General features: G+C 40.7%; 1 protein-coding gene across 3 annotated transcripts in view; it reads right to left on the minus strand.

The window, feature by feature from the left end:
• The window catches only part of LOC108433603, a 66,854-nt gene that overhangs the window by 39,155 nt on the left and 1,262 nt on the right, over positions 1-26,437 (minus strand). The window contains exons 8-47 of one of the 3 annotated variants that reach the window (XM_037543395.1): positions 26,277-26,380; positions 25,992-26,110; positions 25,727-25,891; positions 25,398-25,597; positions 25,138-25,250; positions 24,885-24,991; positions 24,545-24,721; positions 23,817-24,022; positions 19,091-19,191; positions 18,873-19,000; positions 18,578-18,703; positions 18,241-18,434; positions 18,024-18,118; positions 17,780-17,910; positions 17,554-17,678; positions 16,852-16,969; positions 16,060-16,272; positions 15,755-15,925; positions 14,760-14,897; positions 14,600-14,649; positions 13,517-13,649; positions 13,284-13,366; positions 10,874-11,000; positions 10,509-10,705; positions 9,565-9,655; positions 9,325-9,445; positions 9,049-9,230; positions 7,120-7,275; positions 6,570-6,703; positions 6,309-6,442; positions 5,656-5,750; positions 3,669-5,551; positions 3,501-3,585; positions 3,239-3,385; positions 2,950-3,158; positions 2,718-2,821; positions 2,419-2,537; positions 2,166-2,330; positions 1,843-2,045; positions 514-626 (exon numbers count right to left, since the gene is read on the minus strand). In XM_037543395.1, coding sequence (XP_037399292.1) covers positions 514-626; positions 1,843-2,045; positions 2,166-2,330; positions 2,419-2,537; positions 2,718-2,821; positions 2,950-3,158; positions 3,239-3,385; positions 3,501-3,585; positions 3,669-5,551; positions 5,656-5,750; positions 6,309-6,442; positions 6,570-6,703; positions 7,120-7,275; positions 9,049-9,230; positions 9,325-9,445; positions 9,565-9,655; positions 10,509-10,705; positions 10,874-11,000; positions 13,284-13,366; positions 13,517-13,649; positions 14,600-14,649; positions 14,760-14,897; positions 15,755-15,925; positions 16,060-16,272; positions 16,852-16,969; positions 17,554-17,678; positions 17,780-17,910; positions 18,024-18,118; positions 18,241-18,434; positions 18,578-18,703; positions 18,873-19,000; positions 19,091-19,191; positions 23,817-24,022; positions 24,545-24,721; positions 24,885-24,991; positions 25,138-25,250; positions 25,398-25,597; positions 25,727-25,891; positions 25,992-26,110; positions 26,277-26,380 — 7,262 coding nt within the window. Of the gene's footprint in view, positions 1-513; positions 627-1,842; positions 2,046-2,165; positions 2,331-2,418; positions 2,538-2,717; positions 2,822-2,949; positions 3,159-3,238; positions 3,386-3,500; positions 3,586-3,668; positions 5,552-5,655; positions 5,751-6,308; positions 6,443-6,569; positions 6,704-7,119; positions 7,276-9,048; positions 9,231-9,324; positions 9,446-9,564; positions 9,656-10,508; positions 10,706-10,873; positions 11,001-13,283; positions 13,367-13,516; positions 13,650-14,599; positions 14,650-14,759; positions 14,898-15,754; positions 15,926-16,059; positions 16,273-16,851; positions 16,970-17,553; positions 17,679-17,779; positions 17,911-18,023; positions 18,119-18,240; positions 18,435-18,577; positions 18,704-18,872; positions 19,001-19,090; positions 19,192-23,816; positions 24,023-24,544; positions 24,722-24,884; positions 24,992-25,137; positions 25,251-25,397; positions 25,601-25,726; positions 25,892-25,991; positions 26,111-26,276; positions 26,381-26,437 lie in introns of all 3 variants that reach the window. The other 2 variants (XM_037543396.1, XM_037543394.1) reach the window with 2 other exon arrangements.

A 26,437-nucleotide genomic window follows, 5' to 3' on the forward strand; every position in this document is an offset into this window, starting at 1 on the left:
GTAGTGTAGTGTATTTTATTGTACTGTATTGTAGTGTATTGTATTGTTATGTATTGTATTGTAGTATATTGTACTGTGTTGTATTGTAGTGTAGTGTATTTTACTGTATTGTATTCTATTGTAGTGTATTGCAGTGTATTGCAGTGTATTGTACTGTATTGTAGTGTATTGTACTGTATTGGATTGTAGTGTAGTGTATTGCAGTGTATTGTAGTGTATTGTATTGTAGTGTATCGCAGTGTATTGTATTGTAGTGTAGTATAGTGTGTTGTAGTGTGTTGTATTGCACTGTTCTGTGTTCCACTCTGCTCCTTTTCTCTTGGTATCAACAGTGACTGTGTTTCTAGCAGTATCTGAGCTCAAGACCGTCTTTCTCTCTAACCTACTGGTAACTAGCAAAGATACTTTCTCTAGCACTTGTAAGTGGCTTTGGATAAAAGCATCTGCTAAATGCTGTAAATGTAAATGTAGTTTGAACTGTGTCCAGCGTGACAGTACTAACAGATACCATACCTGGTTGACTAAACTGTTGTATGGATTGTTTCAGGTGTGCCATCAGAACAGCTGCAAGTTCCTGTTTTCTAAACTCTACCATTTCGTCAGAAACACTGCTTAATCCCCGAACACTGGTAGAAAGAGACACAAGCAATTAAAAACAACAACAAAAGCTACAAAAACAGAAAAAAGCCATTCTGGACCCAGTGATATTAATGCCTGACAGGACAGTTCTAATTTCATAAATCAGACAAATTATTCTATAAAGAACAAAAGCCAGAGCAAGAAAAAACTTCTAAATGCTAATTACTTATTGCTTTCAATCCCACTAGCAAATACCATGAAGCTAATACAGAAAAAGTCATATAACTAAGAGGTTATAGTTGAAGGTTATTCTTAAGAAGTTAACGATCTACTGTGATTGTATCATTTTATTGTCTTGGTTTTTACAAATGGCAATGAGAGCTTGGATTTCTCATGTGAAAGAAATGACTCATGAACTAAAAATGATGACAAGCTAAAAGACAAAACTGGCAAGATGGCTGTGTAGCTAGCTAGATGCCATACTTGAGGAGTTTGTTGCTTTTCTCTGACTGAGTTCAGGGACTGTAGTGTTAATTTTGTGTTTAATAACAATCTTTCCTGTTCAACATATTTCAGTAGATAACCTGTTCATTTCTCTTGCAGTCCTCCAGTTATATTAATATCCTTTCCCATTGCTGATATCCATTTTTGCCAATTTGTGAGAGAAATAAAACACCTCAGAGTTTTCGCAGACGTTCTTATCCGGAGTGACTTACAATGGCAGATAAATGTAGAATTAAGAGTCTATCTTAAGAAGTCTTAAGCTAGTTCATAGTGATATAGCAGTGGCTTTCCTTTTCTATGCAGGCCTATGGTGTTATCTGCTATGCTATCCAAGTTTTTTAGCTTTCACCTCATCATATTTATATATCTCTGGAGGCTACACTGGGGAGCCTTCTGATCAAGACAAAATTTTATCTTGTGAGATTATCCATTGAGGTAAGTGCTATACTACTAATACTATACAACATAACAGACATATTTATTAGTGTCTAAATCAGTGGCTAAGCTAGATTTGAAATATGTTTGAGTACAGCAGACATCCCCAATGGCTGCATGATGTTTGCATTATGCAGGGGTATTGAACAGACATTGATAGATAAAAACACAGCAATGATACAAACTGGTAAATCATTAATGTCAAAACGATGAAGCTGAAAGATATATTGCTGAATGACAGGACACTACACAACTTGACAAACATCAATATCATGTCTTTTATAATAACTTACACCAGACAAGTGAAAACCTTACTGCACTTACACCACTTGATAGTTTGAGCAGTTGATGTTGTTGATTGTTGTTACTAGCATCTCTGCAGTGAAACTGGAAAGGACAGGGGTCAGCTTCACTTCAAACCACTCAATCCAGTCAGAGGTCTCAAACTTTTGAAACTCCGTACTGACAATCTTAAAGGTTCGGTTCATCATCACATCTCTCACAGCAGGGGTGATGTTGGCAACCTGCTGGGAAACAATGCAACAGGTGGAGATACATCAAGCAAATGTCTTACGTCAGGTCACAGACTTTCTTACTGCAATGATTGTTAGGCTAGAGATTTCAGAAAGTTTAAGTATTTGGGTTACCTTCTGAGTATTAAAAGTTGTGAAAAACTCATCTACATTCTTGAAAGCATTGCCTTTCTCTAGTCGACTGAACACCTGGTCCATCTGACTTGTGCTGTTCAGTGCTCCAGAGGTAAGAGTGAGTTCTGCTGCTTGGCTAGGGGTCAGCAGTTGCAATGAGCCAAGCTGCAATATGACACACAGGCTACCTGTTAGCGCCGACAAATGACGTCAAACCCACAGTCAACTTACTATTGGTGCTGATGTTACTCACGCTGGAGAAATTGGTGTTTAGTCTTCGTAATTGTTCCAAGCTGGCATAGGTGGAGAACTCGCCAAAGTTCTTTGCTAGCCAGTCACTGTTGCCAGAAGCACTGGAAACACAACCGGGATCTAAAACGATAACAAAGCAGCAAGGAATGCGATCACAACATTAGATCATGAACAAGAACAAGAGATCATGGTTTATTGCAAGTTTGTTGACCAGCAATCTAACCTTTGAAGATACTATTTGATAAAAATACCAAAAAAGGGTGGGCAGCTCAAGTGTTCAAGTAACATTTTTCTGAGTACCTGGCAGGCCATCTTTTGAGAGGAAAGGATAGATGAAAGAGGTAACAATGGACATTTTTTCCTTTTCTTCCATTAGAGGTGCTTGCATGCCTAAGGCCTCCACCCTAATTTGGATGAGAAAAGGTCAGGTCTTGTGATGGATGTTCATGCTTTTTCTTCTCAAACCTCATGACATAAATAGCATTTGTAAATCCCAACTGTCGTGTTGCAATAATTCACTGGCCATACTTACACAATTTGGTAGGTCTGACAGCTGAAGTCCTTGGAACTGAGACTAGAAAGGAAGTCTGTGGACGCAGTTGATAAAAATGGTCTGAGCCGTATCTGGAACCACTCTGTGATGAAAGTGGTATCTGCAAGCTGTACAGCACTGAAGTTGTTGACTATTACTTCACCAATAGCATCAAGAATATATGTATCAGGACGATTGATGTTTGATGCCTAAAAGAGAAAACATGTTTCAACATATAATCCAAATGAAATGTTTCTTTCCAATTACAGTGCTAATGAACATTACATACCATGCTAGAGTACTTGTCCAGAGCATCATCCAGAGATGCTGAATATCTTTGAAAGAAAAGTACCCAAATTTGTTTGGAATAGCCAACGTTACTCTGTGGCCTGCATGTCAGAAGTGAGGCCAGATCATTGGAGGACAGACTCGTAACCTTAAAAGATAAGAAAGTGCACAAAAAAGTCAGAAAGAGAGGTTTATGTGGTGGAATGATTGGCAAGGGTGGACTTGTAGAGAGATATTTTGCATATGGTTCATGGAAAACTCACTGATGAACAGGCAAAATCAGAGATCGTGAAGTTGCAGATCACTGCAGACAAGTCTCCAGATAAGAGGTGAGTTTCAAGTCTATGGCTGTAGGAAAGATAATGCTAAAACTTAAACATCTCTAAAAAATTTCTGAAGTGCACTTTTCATTTTCAAAACCAAAAGCTCACCTGTCTACACCTTGACAAAAGTTCTTTTGTGCTGTGGTAGTGGCACTGGCAATGGTAACAGAGGTGACTCCAGTAATAGTAGTGGTTATAATACCAGTTGTGGCATTGCTATTGGTGACAGTGGTAGTGGCAGTTGTATTAGCACTGATCTGTGAGTTATTGATATTGCCTTTCGTAGCGTTACCACTAGTAACAGTGATGGTGGCACTGGCAGAACCAGTGACAGTGGTGTTGAGGCTTGCAGTGGTGGCATTGATGCTGCTGGCATTGACATTGCCATTTATGGGGCTGACAGTGGTAGTGTTGGCACTTGCAACAGTAATGGTGGTGTTGGTGCTAGCAGTGGAAGTGACAGTGGTGTTGAGGCTTGCAGTGGTGGCGTTGACGCTGCTGGCGTTGACATTGCCATTTATGGGGCTGACAGTGGTAGTGTTGGCACTTGCAACAGTAATGGTGGTGTTGATGCTAGCAGTGGAAGTGACAGTGGTGTTGAGGCTTGCAGTGGTGGCATTGATGCTGCTGGCATTGACATTGCCATTTATGGGGCTGACAGTGGTAGTGTTGGCACTTGCAACAGTAATGGTGGTGTTGGTGCTAGCAGTGGAAGTGACAGTGGTGTTGAGGCTTGCAGTGGTGGCGTTGACGCTGCTGGCGTTGACATTGCCATTTATGGGGCTGACAGTGGTAGTGTTGGCACTTGCAACAGTAATGGTGGTGTTGATGCTAGCAGTGGAAGTGACAGTGGTGTTGAGGCTTGCAGTGGTGGCATTGATGCTGCTGGCATTGACATTGCCATTTATGGGGCTGACAGTGGTAGTGTTGGCACTTGCAACAGTAATGGTGGTGTTGGTGCTAGCAGTGGAAGTGACAGTGGTGTTGAGGCTTGCAGTGGTGGCGTTGATGCTGCTGGCGTTGACATTGCCATTTATGGGGCTGACAGTGGTACTGTTGGCACTTGCAACAGTAATGGTGGTGTTGGAGCTAGCAGTGGAAGTGACAGTGGTGTTGAGGCTTGCTGTGGTGGCGTTGATGCTGCTGGCGTTGACATTGCCATTAATGGGGTTGACAGTGGTAGTGTTGGCAGTTGCAATAGTGATGGTGGTGTTGGCACCAGCGATGGGAGTGACTGTGGCGTTGAGGTTTGCAGTGGTAGTAGTGTTGGAACTGGCTGTAGCAGTGGCAGTGGTGCTGATGCTCGGAGTGGTGGCATTTACACTGGTGTTGTTGCCATTGCCATTCATGGTGTTGACAGTGGTAGTGTTGACAGCAGCGATGGTGATAGTGGTGTTGTCACTGACTGGGGTAGGAACAGTGGTGTTGACACTGACAGTGGTGGCATTAATGCCAGTGTGTGCACTGACATGTGAATCAGTGCTGTTGACTGTGTTGTTCACACTAGTGATTGTGGTTACAGTGGTGTTGGCACTAGATGTGGTTGTAGCACTAGAATTGATGGAAGTGATATTGACACTGAAAGCTGTGCTAACAGTGCTGTTGATGCCAGCGAAGGCAGTAACACTAGTTGTATTGACCGTCGGTGAAGTAGTGATTGTGTTGGTAACAGTTGCAGTAGCAGTCCCGTTTGTACTGACACTGGTGTAGGTGTTGTTCTGGTTGTTGGAAGCAGTAATGCTGGTACTTGCAATGGTACTGGTAATGTTGTTGTTATTATTATCGCTGTTTATACTGGCAGTGCTCGTGATAGGTACAGATGTAGATGAGACAATATCAGGTATACCCGACTGCAGGCCAATGTTCAGGGTGTTCAAATCAGATTGTTTCTGCTGAGCCTCCCATGACTGAACCACAGGAGAGTTCTCAAACAGCTTCAGGTCAGCCACATTTATCCCCATCAGATCACGCACTGTACTGACACTCAGGGCCTGAAACACAGACACTTTTGTTTCAATTTAAAACTCTACTTTCAGTATATTTTAATGTATTCAATTTATTTAAAAATATATTGTATTCTTTTGCTGTTTCATACCACAACAACAGCAGGATTCAGACTAATGAAGGTGTCGATGTCCATGCTGATGTTCAGAGTAGACTGAACTTGTATGTCCTCAAGAGGAGCGCCACCTACACACACACACACAAACAAGTAAGTTGAATATACTGCATTTTTAAGCTCACATCACAGTACATTTTTTGTACAAGAAAGAAAACACAGGCAACCAATTAATGATAAGTACAATATAAACATAGACTAAATTATGTTGTTCAATTATTTCTTGAATTTCTGCTGTGATTGTGAACCACTGGAAAATCAACCAGCCTGTAGGCCTTTCCATTTGTCATATTTGGTGATGTTTGTTGTGTTTCTATAAATCCACTTTGAAGAAATCTAGCAGTTTGTTATAGAGGCTTTTGCTCCTATTGAATTCATACTACTTTCTCCAAAAAAAGATAATTGCTAGATTTCTGTAATTATCGTCTATACAAATGTAACAAAACTCAACTGAGGATATCTTTCATAGACCTTAGTTTTAGTTCAGTATTCTCATAAAAACCTTTATTGTGCTGATATTTTTAAAGTATTTTCCAAGGTATGTGCTGATGAGTTAGTAGTATGCTGGGCACTGAATAAGAACTTAAGTGAAATGTGTTTGTTTATGAGTTTGTATGTGGGTGTTTTACCGAGGTAAGGGCTGATAAGTTCGTAGTATGCTACGGGGTTGCTGAGCTCAGTGCTGAATGAGGAGTTGGCGATGCTGTACAGCACTGATTTCTGGTCAGTAGAGCAAGAGGATATATCCAAAGCATTCGCATTCCTGCACAGAGAAGAAGAAAGAAGGCTGCATGTGTGCTTCACCTAAACAATATGAAATGAGCCACACATAATATACTACTTAAGAAGCATATGTTAGGTAAATCATCCTGAAATCTGTGTATACTGACCTCAGGCTGTCAGCAGTGATGTTTTTGAGGACGCTGACATCCAAAGAACAGAGGTAGGAGCCGACTGCGTTTATCTCAGCAGTTCCCAGACTGTTTCCAGACACACTGAGATACCTCATAATCACTGCAGCACTCTACAACACACATATTATTAATTTTTTATACAAACATATACAAAAAGGGGGGGATCTGACTTGTTGAACTAGCTTCTTAATGTTAACAGCTCCCCATATTGTGAAATCTCAGCTAGCAATAATCATCAGCTGGTACATGTAGTAATATTGTAGCATGTTCAAGAAATGTTTTGTGCGTTAGTTTCAGGTTATTTGTTCTCCAGGTTTTCTGCTAAGGACTGTGGATGAGCTGAGCGGGAGAGATGTGAGCTAAGTAGTAAACAAGCCCTCTGCTTATGTACGGTATCACTGTGTCCAACAACAGCTTGATAATAAAGCACCATGACTTGTGCAAAAGCTGTATCTCTTAATAGCTACAATATTCGTCCACACTGCAACACTAAAAATCCACAGAGTTCCACTTGTAGACACGCTACCTGGTCTGAGGTCCAGTCTCCATTATCTGAGTTCATCAGAGAGGCCAGTGTGTCGATTGTGGTGATGTTCCACTTGCTGATGTCATCGACAGTGGCCGCACGAGACGTGGAGCCCAGTAGCTGCACCACACTTTCTGGAAGGCCTGATGGGTAGAGCTGCAACGCAAACACATATCAACTTACAAACTACAACACTGTAATGAGCATGGCCAGATTAGCTGTATAGACTACTTACGCTTTCTCTTGCAGGGCAAGGCTTTATCACCTAACGAGAACATCGGTGGACCTTCACTCAATAGACTGGGAACAAACTGAGTTTCTAAACTATGCTTAACACCTGGAGCTCAGGATAGGGGGTGCTGGTGCGCTCGTCAAAATGTCAACGTCAACTGTACAACAGACAACAAGCCGGTTTTCAGCCTGTGGATGAAGGACAAGTTGAACTAAAAATGTCCCCAGGAAACTCCAATCAAGCATGTAGAATGGAGTCATTTCATGTGGTAGAAATAAGCTTATTGCTTACAGAGGAAACGTTCCGTTAGCTAATGATGGCATTTTCTTTAAATAGCTTGTGTTAAATGTGTTATCAACTATACTCCGGATGTTAAAAGCGCATGGACTAGAGGAAATTGGGGGTGAGATTTAGAGGGGATACCCTCTAATGCAGTACCTCTAGTACCAAAATGTTAATAAGGTGGACACATATTTACAAGCCTGCAAGGCTACCAGGCTCCAGCCTAGGGCGTTGTGAGTTCAGGAGGCCTTGCATCAATTGGTTGGGAAAAGAATGTTTAACATATTATCTTAAGTGATTAAGAGACCCTTATTAGTCCCACAACGGGGAAATTTCACCTCCACATTTAACCCATCCGTGCAGTGAAACGCCACATACACACTAGTGAGCAGACACACACTAGGGGGCAGTGAGCACACTTGCCCAGAGCGGTGGGCACCTCTATCTACAGCACCAGCACTACAGGAGCAGTTGGGGGTTAGGTTTCTCGCTCAAGGACACCTCAGTCACATACTGTCAGCTCTGGGACTCGAACTGGCGACCTTCTGCTCAAAGGGCCGGTTCCCTAACCTCCAACCCATGATCGTCTTGGTTTGAGGAGTAGTGAAGGATGAGAGCGACTCTACTTTAGTAATTGAATATATTTTTATGAAGTTGGTAAAGTTACCAACTCTCATGCTTACTCCGAACTACTCCAGCACCCAAACCCCTAAAAACACATTTTTAACTGATAGTTTTACAGACTACATGGTTCTTGATCATCTATAGTAATAGGATCCTAAAAATAGCCCATTCAACATCACATGGAATCAAATGGCAATCATTTTTTACTTTTGCCGCTGCAAACCTCACCTCAACTCCAAGACACGTGTAAAAACATTTTGCCGTCATTGGGTGAATGCCGCTTATTGCACTTCTCTAACATGGCTCGTCAATAAATGGAGAATATCGATCCAACAGTGAGTGAGTTTTCTCTAATGTGTGCTGTAAGCAAGCTAGTTTAAGAACAACAGTTGTGGTTTATATTGTTGTTTCATATTTTAAATGTCGGTACTTGCACCCTTTTACTTGAAATAGTTTCCTAATATTCTGGAGTTTACCAAAGACTTATTCTGTTAATATATACAACCTGTTGGGAATTTTTGTGGAGTTCCATTAAACTCACATTTACCTCGCTAACATCTACAACTGTAAAGGAAAGAATTACCAAAAAATCTTAATCTTAATGCTTAATCTGGGCCTGGTAATGAGAAAACCTTGAATACATGTAAGCAATATCACTAAACGCTCATCGTATACAATTCGGCCACACTGACAGCAACATCTACACCTGAGACATTGACAAACATCAACATGCACCATAAATGAAACCTACACAAACAGAGGGTGTACCTGCATCCCACAGACAATCTGACCTGGTTTAATTTGTCCAGAATGACCAACTGGAAGCTGGCGTCCACCACTTTATCGGTGATGGCTGCAAGGTTGTCGTTCAGGACAGTGATGTCCAGACACAGATCAAACTGGGTGGAGTCGTAGTCAAAAGTGAACGCCTCATCTGCAGTGGTCACCGCTGTGATGTTGCCGACAGTACAGTCTAAGGAACACATACATGCATGCGTTATACACAACCGTCTACACAGACCACACATGTTTATTCACATCCAAGATACAGTGGTGTCTGTTGATACCTGCAGAACGTGTGAATCTGACAGGCATGTATGCCTTAAACAATCTGCTCAGCTTCCACTTCTGAGTCTTCCTTCTTCTCAGGAATGGCAAGAATGACCGGAGAAACCTTTTTCTTACAGACTAACATAAAATAAATATACAAAAATATATTAAACAACACACCCTAGCTCATACACAGAACGTAATCTATGACTAGTAATTGATGTAGAAAAATAAAAAATATAAATAAGCGAACGTACAGAACTGAATCGGCTCCAGAAGTCTTGCTTGAGGTAGAGGGGAAGGATGCCCAGCTGCTGCAGTGTCTGCTGATTCCACACTGAGGGATTTCTGAGGAAAAATATGAGATGTTTGCCAGACGAATAGAACACAGTTTTGTAAACACAGTTTGGAAGCTACATTGTTCTTCGAGCCACTTTACATCATGTGCTTCAAGCACAACTTTACCAACATTTCTGCCACACTTTTTCGTGATCCTCTCCTAAGTAGCCTGCTAACAGAACAGTTTACAACCCACATCCTGCACCAACTTGACCCTGAGAAACCCCTTGTGAAGTCCTCAGAGGTGGAAGTAGGAGCCAGACTTTCCAATCATCAAGGAGATCAAGATAAATAACACCCAGTTGACTTCAGCTCTAAGAAATCCTACTGAACGGAACAATCAAGTGGGCAATCAGGTGCTACACGCCATTAAGCTGTCTTCCCAAAGACTGGCATAACTAGCTGGAGGTGCCGTCCATCCATTTCTGGTTTATACTGTAAGCTTTAGTTAATTCGAAAACTACAAAGACTTACTCCTTCCCAAGCCAGGAGGGTTTCATTTTCATTTGCTATCTATTCACAAGATACTTTCACAGATTTATGTCCTGGGAGGCATGACCAAAAACATTCCATCGTCCCTGAATTCTGGTAATTTGCACCTGATTATATAGCTCAGTAGTCTGTATATGTATGTTCCCTCAAGTTTGATTACTCTCAATATTTTTTCTCATTCCTTTGTATTGTTTTTATGTCTTACCTAACAATACATTTCTCTAGCATCCTCTTTGTCCCTTATACATACAGAACACAGTCAAAGTAACTTCTCATTCTGGAAATGTAAATGTTTAAAAATACAAAACTTTTGAAAGTTTTTCCTACAGCTATATACCAAAAACTGCTTTATGTTTAATGTGTTTCTCACCCGTAAGGAGTGTTGCCAGTGTAAAGCAGCATCTGTACGGCAGTGACCTGAGAGTCAGAAAGATCTCCACAGTTCTTCAGTTTCTCCAAGATGAGTGGATGAGAGTTCTGGATGTAGGAGGAGTTCAGTGTGCAGGCCATATTACCCAGAACCTGCACTTGATCGCTGGTCAGACTTGATCGCTGGTCAGATATACCCTAGAAGAGCACAGACTCTTTTATGAGCGTAAAACTGACAGAGAGAGTGTTAACATGTATGAGTTTGTGTTTCACCAGACAGGAGTGCGTTTCTGTGAACAAGACCATTTCCTTAATGCATGCCAGCAAATTTGAATCTGAATATAAATGAATGTGTGGATGTTTTACCAGGCAGTTCTGTGCATTCTTGAACAAGATGGACTGTCTGTTGAGGACGCTGGAAAGAACCGAGAAATCTGCTCCACTCAGAGCGATGAAATATGACCTGCAGTTCACCTTCTGGACCTTCTCATAGCTACAACACACACAAAAAATACACAATCTTTGGTTACAGTGAATAAGTAAAGTATTCTAAGTTCTAGGTAGTAACCCAGGTAGTAATTGTGAGGTAGTGATTCTAGGTAGTAATTTTGAGGTACAAACTGTGTAATAATTTTGGGTATATGACAGTAAGAACCAACTTGGTGTAGCTAAACTACAATAAAATGCTCACCTAGCTATTATGCAGGAAAGGACAGGGTAAAGTACTTCATGGTCATTTAGAGTAACAAGATGGAAGTTGCAACCACTGGATTTCACTGTAATGGCATGTTTGAGCATTGGTATTGGTATTACTGGATCCGCCCTTTCCTGGTTTTCCTAATATCTCAGTGACAGATGTCAATACGTAGCTATTCAGAATAATAAATCTTCTATGGTGTCTGTGACTAAGGGTGTTCCACAGGGCTCAGTTTTAGGTGCATTGCTCTTCACTATTTACATGCTGCCACTTGGGCAAGTAATCCTCCTTCATGGTTTAAGTTTTCATTGTTACGCAGACGACACTCAGATCTATGTTAGCATTAGCCTTGTTCAGACTACACCACCACCTGCTCTATCTGACTGTATCCATGACATAAAGTCATGGATGAGTTTGAAATTTTTAAAACTGAATGCCGGCAAAACTGAGTTTTAATTGGCTCAAAGTCACTGATATCTAGCTCATCTGTCTTTGGCATCAATATCGATGGGATTCTAGGAACACCTCTCCACGTCCGGAACCTCGGAGTTATCTTTGACCCTACACTCTCTTTGACATCCACATCAATTCCATTGTTAAAACAGCATTTTTCCATCTTCATAATATTTCTCGCCTCTGACCGTTTCTCAGCCAAGTCGAAGTAGAAACGCTTGTGCATGCATTAGTGACGTCACGGCTGGACGACTGCAACATTCACTTTTCTGGCCTCCCTGTCAAAACGCTCAGTTACAGTATGTTCAAAATGCCACTGCTAGGATCCTCACCTTTTCAAAACAGAATGACCACATCACACCTGTCAGAGACTTCACTGGTTTTCCATTGCATTCCGTATTCAGTACAAAGTTCTCCTTATAACGTATAAAGCTCTGCACAGTCTGGCTCCTCAATACTTGGCAGAGCTTCTTCATCTATATGTCCCATGCCGCACTTTGAGATCACAAAATCTATGTATTGTTCTTTTGTTTAATGTGTTGTAATTTAATGTGTTGATGTTCTTTGATTGTAAAGAGTCCTTGAGTAGGGAAAGGCACTATATAATTAAAAGTGATGATGATGAGCAGGAAAGTAATCTAGAAATATGGTGTAAAATGAAGACACAAAGTGCAAAGAGAGTTTCCTGAAGTAAATAGTGATGACCCAGTGAATCCTTTGCAAGAATGACTGCTTGATTTTACAGTCCAGATTCAGCTTCATTTATAGCTACACATAAGTACCATGTAAGACTCTTTGTACTTTGGAAATGTTTAATCTTTTTATGTCATATAACTAACTGGTATTTTATATCCAAAATAATTCCACAGCAATTTGGAGATTGTACCATTTACGTTTGTGCATTTGACAGTGTCACAATTGGCCCCTCCCAGTCCTGTCCATGTGCGTTTGTTTTGGTTTAGCCCCCTTGTTTCGTGACTCTGCCCCTGATTGTCTCCACCTGTTTTCCCCGTTTTCCATGTGTATTTAAGCCCTGTGTTTGCCCCTTGTGCGGGCTGGTCTTTGTTGTTTGTTATTTTCTATGCTGGTTGTACTGTTCTATGTACAGTTGTTGGTTCTGTTTTATTTTGGTTTGTCATGTCTGTCCCCCAATCTATCCATGTTGGATCTATGACCCTGGACCGTCTTGACTATGACCCTGGATTTGCCCACAATAAAAGTCGCTTATCTCCGCATCTGCATCCGCCTCCTTGCTCCTGGTTACAGACAGACACTCTTATCTACAGTAACTTAGAATTTAATAATGTGACAGAGGTAATGTACATAGCATTAGGAGTCTTGCCCAAGGACTATAATGCAATGTGTTTTCCTAAGCAAAGACTCAGAACCCAGTGTACAGTCTGGGGGCATTAGCACATACTCAGTTAATACATAGAACTTATTGGGGTGTCTGTCTTAGAGTCCTGAAACTTTCCATCACCTTACTCAAAATATTTACCTAGAGTTAATACATATTTACCTGTTTAATATATAGCACTTAAGGGATTCTAGAAAACAGTTACCAAACAAGTTTAATGTAAGAGAGTCAGAGAAAAATAGTGAGACTGCCTGTGTGGTGTTACACACCTGTAGTAGAGAAGCATGTCCGAGGGGAAATCGGTGAAGGTCAGAAAGGAGTCATCTTTCACATAGCGGTGCATGCAGGTCAGCTGGAACACAGGAAATCCACCATTAAACAAATGTTATATCAGCTGTCTCTTTTACCTAAATTTCTGTATAATCCTACTAACCAGTTCAGTGTGTAGTGTCTGTCCTATTACTCACAAATGTTCTCATGATTAATATTGAACTGTATGTACCTGAGACTCTTTCAGGACCACCTTCTTCCTGCCTGTACGTGGTCTGCAGGCTCTCACCAACTGTTTAACCTTCTGCAGTGGTATATTTTGAACTGCACGGCAGGTGAATCCCTGCAATATCGACTCTGACAGACTGCAAGGGAAGACATACACATTGCATACTCACACACACAAACAAGCATCATTCACAGACAATCAGGGTCAGGGTTAGTCAAGGTTATTCAAGGTCAGAGTTAGTATGCATTAGGGTTAGTCAGGATCAGAGTTAATCAAGGTTATTCAAGGTCAGGGTTAATGAGAGTCAGGGACAATGAGGGTCAGGGTTAGTCAAGGTTATTCAAGGTCAGGGTTAGTATGGATTATGGTTAGTCAGGATCAGTGTTAATCAAGGTTATTCAAGGTCTGAGTAAATCAGGATTATGGTTAGTCTCATTGATGGTTAATTAGGGCAAGGGTAACTCAGAGCAAGATTTAGTCAGTGTCAGAGTTAGTCAAGGTTAGTCAAGGTCAGAATTAAAAGTTAATCTTATTGAGGATTAGTCAAGGTTACTCCAAGCTGGTCAGCATCAGTCAGGAAAAGGGTAGGTCATGGATACTCAAGGTTAGAATTAGCTGGTCAGTAGTCAAGATTAATCTGGCTTAGTCAAGGTTAGTCAGGGAAAGGGTTAATTAGGGTCAATTGTTGCTTAGATTTAGGGTTACTCAAGGTTATTCAAGATTAGGTTTAGTAGTTTATTATGAAGTTCATATGCGTCAAGGTTAATCAGGATTAGTTAGTCGTAATTGAATTTAAATTAGCCAGAGTTAGGCAAGGTCACAGCAGGGTTCATCAGGGTTAGTCAGGATTGAATTTAGTCATGTTTAGCCAGGAACAAGGTAAATTGGGTTTACAAGTCAGGGGGCACTGCAAACAGGCAAAGGTGGTTACAGGCAAATAGACCATCTCCATTTCCTCAATGGTTTGTGAATGTTTTGAATGGTGACTGGCAACAAATATGAGTGTGTTACAGCTATGCATGTTCATTTTCTTTTAAGAACACATGTGTACATACATTTCTGTATGTACATGAGTGTGTACCTTACCCTTCTGTATCCTCAGTGGCTCTAGAAACGGCTCCAAACATCACAGCAGCCTGGTAAACAAACACAATCAAAAAAGATTTAGATGAGAGCTACATAAACTCTGTCTTTAATCTTGTTTTTACAGGTTAATATTTGGAGTGTTTGCCTCTGTGTGTATTACCTGCTGTTGACTCCAACTCTTCTTATTGATAAGTGTAACATTAACAACTTTTAAATATGCCAGTAGCATAGGTTGGATATACGCTGCCAATGCATCTGGAACATTCTCCACCACCTTGTTCTGGTCTACAGAGACAATCTAGAATAAAGAGGAGTGAAGTGATTCAATTCTGCTAGATTTTGTTATATACTGATTTTTCCTAAGCAAATAATTCTTCAGTAACAAAGTGAAGTGTGTGTAGTCCAGTTTGGATTCTTCTTGTTCTGGATCTTGTCATGTTGCATATATAATGCTTTTTGCCAAGTGTTGCATATGTTTTGTATGCATAACTGAGAGAAGTTTCCTTATTTTGTTGTCCACTTTTTTCGTTTAGTCCAACATTATCTAGTTAAAGCTTGTATGCATTCAATCTGGTTCAGACCTCTTGTTCACACCTGGCATTAATATATATTTTGAGTGATCCAATCATTGGTGGACATCTTCAGGTACAGATGTGACCATTGTCCTATGAGTCTTGTAGACACACTACTGTCCAATCACTCAAATGACCTTCTGAGGTGGTCAGGGACAAATATGACCAAAACATCTAGTTTGTGACTGCTAAAGTGTCTTGATGTGTCCCTAACAGCAACAACTGTCCAACTGTGTCATTACAGCAAAGATGAAAGGAGCTTTTTCTTCTCTGATGTTTGTTTTAGTTTTTGTTTTAGAAGTTTCAGCAATTCATGCTACAGTATGTATGCAATTGATGTAAATAACAGTCCATACATTTACACAAACAAGGACTCGTGATTCATTTCTTTCTGACAACAAAGGCTACAAGAGACTGGCATAATACATTTGGGTAGTATCATTTCTCTAGTCATGAATTCCAATCATAAGTGGTCACTGGAGATGCATTTAAGACAAATGGAGATGCCTGGTGATGTTGTTACCAGCCATGAAAGGGGCCACAAGGATTGACAGAATAAGTGTGTGTGTCTATGAACAAGTACCTTCTGGACGTATGTCTGTTGTAGAATCACTGGTGCTGACAAAATGTTGTTGATGAATGTTGGATTCTGGGATATGGTCAGAAGCTGAGAAGATGGAATGCTGGAAATGGTTGCAGAGAGAATGCCTCCAATGAGTGTGCCCAGATTCACCAGGGAAGAGGCACTGTTGATCTGTCAGACATCATCCAATTACAGTATAAGTACATCAGTTATGTAAACTAACTATTAAGAAGCATGTTAAGCTGATGTGGTGGGTCTATAGTTTTCCAACAGATGCTATAAGCAGTATTAAAGCCAACACTCACATTAAAGCCCGCTCTAATTAGGATCTGGATGAGAAGGTTGACCTGACCCTGGTTCCAGCCTGGGACATTGCTGAGCATGGACAAAGAGCTGTTTATGAGAGCGGGGGGAGCAGAGCTTATCTGGCCCTGGGTCAGACCAATGCTCTGGTTTCCGAGCATCTGGATGGTGGATGTGGATAAAGTGGGCAAGTTCGCAACTAGTGCTGTTGAGACCTGAGAGAAAAGGAGGAATGGGGGAAACTGAAACTTCAGAAAACTGCATCAGTAAATTAATGCAACAAATAAACAAATGGGTATATAGATGGGTTGCTTATCCAACTGACTTTCTGATGTCAATTCATTTGGATTGGCTGACTGGTTGACATTTCTTACCCTACATTACAGAAATAGCGACTGTTAAGCTCATAGAAAACTGAGCATCTTGCTGGGAATCCCTTCTGAGTATTTAGTTCCTTTAGCTTGTTCAAATCTGATGCCAGGGGAGTTACCATGCATGCATGTTCACGTTGGCCAAAATGAAAAATATCAACATGCAGAGCCAGAGCTTTCTATGTGCTGCTATGCCTTATATTATCATATAAAAGATGCACATGACTTCTTTTATTGTTGGATGCTCTGAGTAGTGTATTTTAGGACACAAACACAAGTCTATAAATTCCTGGATTTGTTTGATCACATTGTTTATATAGTAAATAGATGCATCTGCACCATTGAGGAATTATGCTATTAAAGCATGAACGGCAGAAATCATTTTAGCATTGGTCTTAAATAGATTCATTAATGAACAAGTACCTGTGGATCAATTCCACTGCAGAATTTACTGATGATCTCCAAGAAGGTTTCGCTGACTGCAGCTCCAATAGACACAAATACAGAGGCAGGAGCTCCACACAAGAGCACACCTGGCAATCTACACAGAGGAAAAGCCAAAGAAGATTAGGTATTCAAGTGAGAGGGATGCTGTTTAATAGCAGACAATACTATATGCAACATTACAGGACAGAGGTTAGGATTCTGGATGTATAACTGTAGTATTTAGTGTGTAGTGTAGTACCTGAGGGGACTGAAGTTAGGATTCTGGATGTATAACTGTAGTATTTGGTGTGTAGTGTAGTACCTGAGGGGACTGAAGTTAGGATTCTGGATGTATAACTGTAGTATTTAGTGTGTAGTGTAGTACCTGAGGGGACTGAAGTTAGGATTCTGGATGTATAACTGTAGTATTTAGTGTGTAGTGTAGTACCTGAGAGGACTGAAGTAAGGATTCTGGGTGTATAACTGTAGTATTTAGTGTGTAGTGTGGTACCTGAGGGGACTGAAGTTTGGATTCTAGATGTATAACTGTAGTATTTAGAGTGTAATGTGGTACCTGAGGGGATTGAAGTTAGGATTCTGGATGTATAACTGTAGTATTTAGAGTGTAGTGTGGTACCTGAGGAGACTGAAGTTTAGATTCTGGATGTTTAGTTGTAGTTTTAGGGTGTAGTGTGGTACCTGAAGGGGTTGTAGTTTGGATTCTGGATGTATAGCTGCATGCCATAGTATGTGGTGACGTTGGCTGCAATTTGTGAGTTGTTAAACAGCTGAATATTCTCTGAGTTTTCCAGGAACACACTGATCTACAGGACACAATCAGACTCAGTTGAAGATCAATATGTCCAGGTGCCTACTACCCTGACAACTAACAGGAATAAACTTTTTCAATGTGTGAGTGTGTTACCTGGCTTTCTGACACGAAGGACTGGAGGTCAGTGAGGGAGATGAAGGTGATGAAGGAGCCAATGTTATTGGCAAACCAGGCAGTGGAGTTCAGAAGAGGATCAGAGGAATTATAGCAGCGTGGAGAGCCATCTGCAAATCACATACACAGACATATACTACACAGTATCTAAACACACATATCTACACAGTAGAAGTTAATAAACAATGAAAAACAGAATGAGAAGAAGTGTAGCTGTGCTTACCGCTGCTGTTCAGATAAGCCTTTATAGAGCTGTACACAACAGCTGGAGTGAAATCCGTGGCTGAGTAATTGTAGCTGTTCCCCAGGACTGAAACCCTGTGTATAAAAAAAAAACATAGCTATTATTTTCACTGGGGTCAGAATCTTCCTCGTAGGCATGTCAATCAGACCAAGCGTCTTCGTAGATTGTGAGAGTATAAATGGTAAGTAACACTCACAGTTTCCTGTATGACAGGCAGGAGGCGCCACTGAGCTGGGTGGGGCTGATGAGCTGAGAGCTGAGGAGGGGTAGGTACTGAGCCAGTCTGACATTAAACCACTGATCCACCTCATCTTGAGACGACGCGCTGAGAGCATGAGACCAAACGCACCCCAACGTCTGTCTGCCCACAGCTGCAGATACAACTGGCTGCTGCACAGAGAAACAGAGGAAAAAGAGGGAAAGAGGCAGAAAAGAGAGATTTACATATGGACCACTGCAGTAAACGAGTCTCAGAGAGTGAAACTGGGAGAGAACCTGCAGAAATGAATGAATGAAAGAGGACACAGCTGTACCGTCTGCAGGTACTGGTTGGTACTGTTGTAGTTGTTGAGGAGCGTGCAGAGGTCTGACCCGTTCCTGACTGTGTTCGGCCCATTCAGAAACACGCTCAGTTCTGCTGGAGAGATGGAGCCCAACAGCTACAGAGCAGAGAGGAGAGCAACTCAGTCATTACACAGAAAAAGATACGTGGATGAATTCTCATCATTACTGACTGATTTATTCATGGACTGGTTACTAACAGTATTACTGAATGACTCATTGACTATCACTGGCTGACTCTAAATCCTGCATTTTCCTCAGCAGTACCTCTTGCTGTCGGCTGCCTGGGATGAGGGACAAAAAGGCACTCAGGTCAGGAAACCCAAAACTGAGGAAGAAGTTCCTGAGGAAGACATAGAAGCTCCCGCCACTGTAGCAGCCCAAACCATTCGGCCCTGTGGGACACAGCAACCAAACAATCAAAACAAAAATCTCTACATTCATACACCCAAGCACACTGCCACGTGGCGACACACAAAACACACCTTGACTGGACTGGTGCTGAAGATAGTCTTGTATGAAACTAAAGATGTGCCCAGACTGAGACTCTGAGAGGTCACTGTAAACACTGTTGAATCCTTTCACTCTGGAAAGACAGGGACAAGAATGAAAGGACTTAGAATCAGCAAATCAACATATTTTCCACAGAACGTCATGAAAAACAAAAGAACTGTTTCAGAATAATTTTTAAAAAATCGCTGATGCATTTCACTCAGTTACTGATGCATTTCACTCATTTATTGGCATATTTCATGCAGTTACTGACGTATTTCACTTCATTACTTACATATTTTATTCAGTTACTTTCATCTCTGGTTCCTATCACTTCCACTGTGAACAATTCTGATGCTGTAAGCTTCTCTTGAATGGAGCACCTCAAAATAAATCAGTCCGAGTGACTTTATTTATATGTGAACCATTTAGTTAGCTACACACTTTGAAAAATGTGGTGGAATACCCCTTTAACAGATTGTTCCCACACAAAATTCATCTTATTTTTTCTTTTTTTTTTTCTAGGTTTGAACAGAAAACGAGCAAAAAAGAGAAACAATAAGGTAACAATTCTACTTAAACAAGCATGTTTACATACAGATACAGTATTTGTGGCATGTACCTTTAGCATAGTGAGACTATCTAAAATGATCTAAAAACTAGTAAGTAAAAAAAAGTTACTTGTAGCTAATGCTAAAGTTAATTACAGCTAATAACACAATGACGCTCAAAAATCGCTCCTGGCGCTCAGCTCAAAGCTTAGTTAGTCTGTTTCTTTGGGTGATGATGCATCGCGAATCTTTATTTTACTTAAAATTCTCAAAACGTTGGCAAATGTTTGCTCGCGGCTAGCGCGTTAGCTCTGGGTTAGCGCGTTAGCTCTGGGTCAGCGGTTTGCTCGGGGCTGTCAGAAGTGTTTACGTTAGTTTGTCCTGGAGCTAAGCTTATTTTGATTCTGTGTTTCTGAATGTATGAAGAAAACCATTCAGAATGTTTCTGGGAAAGAAAAAAACGTTTAACATGCTCCAGTTATAGAGTTCTTGCCTCATTATTGAGTTTCTAAAATAAGATGCATCTTTTCCAGAAAAGATATCAGGGTTCTGTGGCTACTCGCAGGGGACCAACTTCCAAAGAAGCAGAGAACATTAAGTTTGTTGGGGGAACTGATGGAAATGTAGATTGTGCAGTTATTCCAGATTATCAGGTGAGTAGGTTTGCTTTGGAGTGTGACACAAAACCTGAGGCTGTATTAATCCTGAAATCTTCTTTAGTCATCATGATAACTTCAGTTAGGGCTGAATTTAAGACAGTAGCTATACAACAGAATAGACTCCAGATAAAAAAAAAACGAACTAGACTAAACCTCTGAAATACTGACCTAACTTTCGGATAAACCCCAACAGGGGTGTTTGACCATCAAACATTGTTCGACCATCTGTTTCTATGTTTTGGGGTTTTTTTTGGCAGCTGCGAGAGGTATGGAGTTTTAAAATTTTGCAGCAAAAGTTTAAAACAAAACAAAATCCACAGGCAAAATATTGAGAATCAAAATGTCTTAATTATTCATGTCATATTTACAGTTAATTCAAACTGATTAAAAAAAAACACACTACTTATTTTGTCTCATTCTGATATAAATATATTATTGATTTTGCCAGTTTTTGCTTTTTTTATCTGCAGATCCTAGTAAACAGTGGAAAATACCACTGATTATTGCCAGCTAAGAGTTACTGCTGTAGTGAGATGGTTGAAAGATGGTAATGTTTAATCACTATTAAAAGGAATAAAGTTGAGCTGTCATGGTTGGCCATTACGTTCTGGGGTTATGAAGGCTGTTATGCAAGTCGTTTCCCGTTTCTACACCGAGTGGTTTTGTGTTCAGAAGACTTGACACTGCAAATCAGTTGGCCAATGGACAGTGGGGGTGAACACACTCTTCAAAGACCCACCAAAGCAAAAACCAAGAAAATGAGGAATAAATTTATAACAGAATGAAAGAAAATTAGTAGTAATGTTTTTGAAAAATTAAGTTTGATTTAACTGTCATTATTTGTTATTCCGATGCATTTTGGTCTCCATAGACAGGCAACATAATGAGGTTACCTTTGTTTATATTGTAAAACATCTGGGATTTCTTTTCTAACTCTGCGTTTTAAATATCTCAGACGCTGCCGACTCAAACTCCACCGCCCTCTGACCACCTTCCTGTGTTAATGTCGATGATGAAATATTACAGTGATGGTGGTGAATAATGAGGAGGCGGAGCTGAACGGGTGTCTGTTTATTAGGAGGAGGAACGTTAGTGCGCTCCGGTAAAGCGTTTGGGAAATGGAGACTGAAACTGGGGAGTGGCGACACTGATAAACAGCAGGGGGTGTTCTGATAAACAGCAGGGGGCGACTCTGATAAACAGCAGGGGGCTACTCTGAAAAACAGCAGGGGGTGTTCTGATAAACAGCAGGGGGCGACTCTGATAAACAGCAGGGGGCGACTCTGATAAACAGCAGGGGGTGACTCTGATAAACAGCAGGGGGTGACTCTGATAAACAGCAGGGGGCGACTCTGATAAACAGCAGGGGATGTTCTGATAAACAGCAGGGGGCCCTCTGATAAACAGCAGGGGGCACTCTCACAGTATTCACGGGTTACGGTTTATAACATTTTAGTTCTGACTTTTTTTACATCAGTAACTGTAGATGTAACTTTCATTTTTAACAATATTTTGGTTACATATTTACATTTCAGTTGTGCGTACGTCATCGGTTGCTTAGTAACAGATAAAACAATTGATTATAATATTGTCTAAACAGAAAATCACCACATATGTTGGGCATGAGCCTTATGTTATGAAGAGGAGAGATTTTTTAACTGAATTGAAAGACTTTCCTGCTATTGAGGCAATAGATATAAGAATGTGACTCATCCTCCAGACATCCTTCTACTCAAGAAAACAAATGAAAGCATGCAAAAGTTTGGAGGCATACAACGTTATGAAGCTGAAGTTGGCTTTCTATTCTAATTTTCCTGTTCCACCTTAAATTGAGCAGCAGGCTTTTTGTATCTCAGTCATTTGTTAACCTTGATTTAGATGTTAGTAGTGGTGCTTGTAGTTATAATAGAAATCTTTGACAATGATGTCACATTATTTGCAATAACTGGTTTGAATTAGTAGTTTTTTAAATATGTCTTTAAATTACAAAGTTACAACATACATTACTTTTTATACATTCCTTATAATAGATTGTGAAATATTAGAAACATATTAATTAAACTCTAAGGAAAAATACAACCCCAATTCCAATGAAGTTGGGACATTGTGTAAAACAAATAAAAACAGAATACGATGATTTGCAAATCCTTTATAACCCGGAGGACACGACGTCCAATGTGAAATGTGGACTCGTCAGACCACAGGACACTTTTCCACTCTGCGCCAGTCCATCTCAGATGAGCTCGGGCCCAGAGAAGCCGGCGGCGTTTCTGGGTGGTGTTGATATGTGGCCTCGCTTTGCATGGCAGAGTTTTAACTTGCACTTGTAGATGGAGCGACGAACTGAGTTCACTGACAGTGGTTTTCTGAAGTGTTCCTGAGCCCATGTGGGAATATCCGTTACAGAATGATGTGGGTTTCTAATGCAGTGCCGCCTGAGGGATCGAAGGTCATGGGCATTCAGTGTTGGTTTTCTGCCTTGCAGCTTACTTCCAGAGATTTCTCCAGATTCTCAGAATCTTTTGATGATATTATGGACTGCAGATGATGAAATCCCTAAATTCCTTGCAGTTGCACGTTGAGAAACGTTGTTCTTAAACTGTTGGACTATTTGCTCACGCAGTTGTTCACAAAGTGGTGAACCTTGCCCGTCCTTGCTTGTGAACGACTGAATGATACCCAATCATGACACTCACCTGTTTCCAATTAACCTGTTCCCCTGTGGAATGTTCCAAACAGGTGTTTTTGAGCATTCCTCAACTTTCCCAGTCTTTTGTTTCCCCTGTCCCAACTTCTTTGCAACGTGTTGTAGGCATCAAATTCAAAATGAGTAAATATTTGCAAAAAACAATAAAGTTTATCCGTTTGAACATTAAATATCGTGTCTTTGTAGTTTATTCAATTGAATATAGGTTGAAAAGGATTTGCAGATCATTGTATTCTGTTTTTATTTATGTTTTACACAACGTCCCAACTTCACTGGAACTGGGGTTGTACTTGCCAGTTGCCAGTTCACTACTCCTATATTCACTTACTATTTAACACGATCACCAACAATAGACCAAAACATTTCTGTTATGTGTATTTGCTTTTGTGCTTTTTTCAACTTTCCATTTGTAATTCCTGGCAGAAGGCAAAGTTATAAGTCAAATCCAGTTCCAATGTACAAAAGTTGAAATAAAGATAATGTAGAAAAACTTATCAAACTAAAAATACATCTGAGCAATAGACTTACCTGATAGAATGTCCATACATAAGAAGTATGCAGTCAAAGTAACATGCAAAGCACACTGGATTGCATGTAGCATAAGGATGAGACAGACAGTGCTGATAGTACTCAGGTGTGTGCAATAGCTCCACATAAAACTATTAATAGTAATTTGATATTAGCAGTGTTCCCTTTGTGGAGGATATGACAGCCACACTGACTCCAAATTACATTTTCAGTAGCATGAGTGTGCATGTGTTAATGCTGAAGAAAATGTGATTTTGACCATGTAAGAGCTCACATTTCTTTATAGGAGTTGCAACTGATGTTCTTGGGGATGACTGCCAAGGTGTTTGGACCAATCCCAGGAAGGAAGAGGTGGAGATAGGTCTGGAACCATAAGGCAAAGTCCTGTGCGCTGAAGGTCTGGAATCGGGGCACCAGAGCTAGCAGTGTCATGTTTAGAAAGGTTTCTGACACTGCTGGAGGAATCATTGTTATGTTCCTCTGAAAAAACACAAAAGGTATGAGTAAGCCCACTTTAAGCATCCTCAGCAGCGCTATGGTTCCTGTCAACCATTTGTATACTGAGTATTCGACATCAAGAGCACCTGTCATCATATGACCACCTGACTGTACATATTTAATTTACAACATTTACAGTGAAATTTCTGTCAACGTGAAAATAACATATTATTAGAATATAAAATATTGCTATAACAACCACCGTTTTACCAGCATTTCAGACTGCTCAGGAAAGAGATGGTATGGATGTGTCAGTCACTGAAACTTCAGTTCCTTAGCAGACTGAAGAAGCAACTATTGCATTATTTCCCTAATTTTTTCTACATCCATTTCTTTTGTAGGGTTAAAAAAATTTTCATCACTATCATGAAAAGTATCCTCAAAGTAAAATGAGAAAATAACTTGAATAGAAACTTGAATAGAAACTTAAAGAGAAATTACGACAGTGATAGCAATCAGTGAAACTAATTGCAATCATTGTGAATGTTAAGAAGTATGACAAACCGATTTGGTTATGTTGCAAAAAGTCTCAAAGAACACATCGAGCTGCTCCTTTCCAGAAGATGAGAGTATCCCCATCATCACTTCCTTCACCAGCGTCTCATTCTCTAGAGCACCACTGGATGGATCTAGTATCAGCTCTGCTTTCTGTTGTGCGGAAAGGGAGTCCAGAACCACCACCTTCGGGGAAGAAAGAAACAAAATTGTTTAAAAAGTTATTTCTTCAACCCTGTAATTGCGGTGCCGTCGTTTCACAGAATACACCAAACTCAAAGGCTGGATAAACGCTTGAGAAATCTAGCCTGTTATACAAATGTCAGGAAAACACAAAAGAAGAATTTACCCCAGAAATATTCAATGCTTTGAGATCAGAGTAGTCTGCTGTTGTCGAGAACAGACCCAAGTTGACGCTCAGCCACTCAGAATCACTCTGGATATCCTTTCTGCAAACTGTTCAACCAAGGAGCAAAAACAAAAAAGATGACAACGGCACAGGTTCAGATCATATCATGAGGTCACTGCATCCGAGAAACAATGTCTGCGAGACATAATGCAATCGCATGCATGGCAGCACAAGCGTGCAGAGGGGTACCTACTTGGTGTGTTTAGCTGTGCAGCAAAATCCTTCAGGTATTTGACTAAAGCCTTGGTTATTTCCTCCCTGTTGCTCTCAGTCATTTTATAGAACGCAGCACTTATTCCTGAAACACTGCAAGAAAACAACATTGTCTTTGATGAGAGACAGACTTCTCCACAGTTCGTCAGCCTTCTTCCCACTGCCACGTCCCTTTCTTAATTGCGCAGATACAATATTGGATAACGTTGCGGAATCACACTTTTCAACCTACAGACTCACATCACTCGGTAGTTAGTGCAGTTGGTGTTGTTGATGGCTGTTACTAGCATCTCTGCAGTGAAACTAGGAAGGACAGGGGTCAGCTTGACTTTAAACCACTCGATCCATTCAAGGGTTACAAAGTGTGGAAACTCAATGCTGATGATTTCAAAGGTTCGATTCATCATCACATCTCTCACAGCAGGGTTGATATGGGCAACCTGCTGAGAAACAACGTAACAGGCGGGAACGGTACTTGAAGTAAATGCCTCTTGTCAGGTCACAGATGCCACCCTGCGGCAAAGCTTGTTTGTGCTACAGACTTCAGATAGTGGAAGCATGTCACTTACCGCTTGTTCAGTGAGGGCTGTGAAAAACTCATCCACATTCTTGAAAGCATCGCCTTTCTCTAGTCGATCGAATACCTGGTCCATCTGACTTGTGCTGTTCAGTGGTCCAGAGGTCAGAGTTACTTCAGCTACTTGGCTAGGGTTCAGCAGGTCCAAAGAATCCAACTGCAACATGACACAGAGACCAGCGGTTAGCGCCCGGGGCCGTCAGACAAGGTCAAACCCACAACCCACGTGCAACTGGTGCAAGCCTGATGTTACTCACGCTGGAGAAATGTATGTTCAGAATTAAAAGCTCCTCCAAGCTGGCATAAGCAGAGAAGTTGCCAAAGTTCTTTGCTAGCCAGTCACTGCTGCCAGAAGTACTGGAAACACAACTGGGGTCTAAAATCATAACAGAGGAGCAAACAACACAGTCACAACATTACAAAGAAATCATAGTTCATTGCATTTAGTTGACCAGCAATCTAACTTTTGAAGATAAACGATGATAAAAGGTACTAAAGAAGGGAGGACAGCTCAGGCATTAAAGCAACATTTCTTCAAGTACCTGATAGGTCATCTCTTGAGAGGAAAGGATAGATGAAATAAGTAAAGATGGACCATTTCTGTTCCTCTTCCATTAGTTGATCTTGCCTGCTGAGAGCCTCCACCCTAAGTGGGATGAAATCACATCTTGTGATGGACTGTATGCTTCTTCATCACAGACCT

This window comes from Pygocentrus nattereri, chromosome 12 (assembly GCF_015220715.1).
Source record: "Pygocentrus nattereri isolate fPygNat1 chromosome 12, fPygNat1.pri, whole genome shotgun sequence".
Classification (NCBI taxonomy): domain Eukaryota; kingdom Metazoa; phylum Chordata; class Actinopteri; order Characiformes; family Serrasalmidae; genus Pygocentrus; species Pygocentrus nattereri.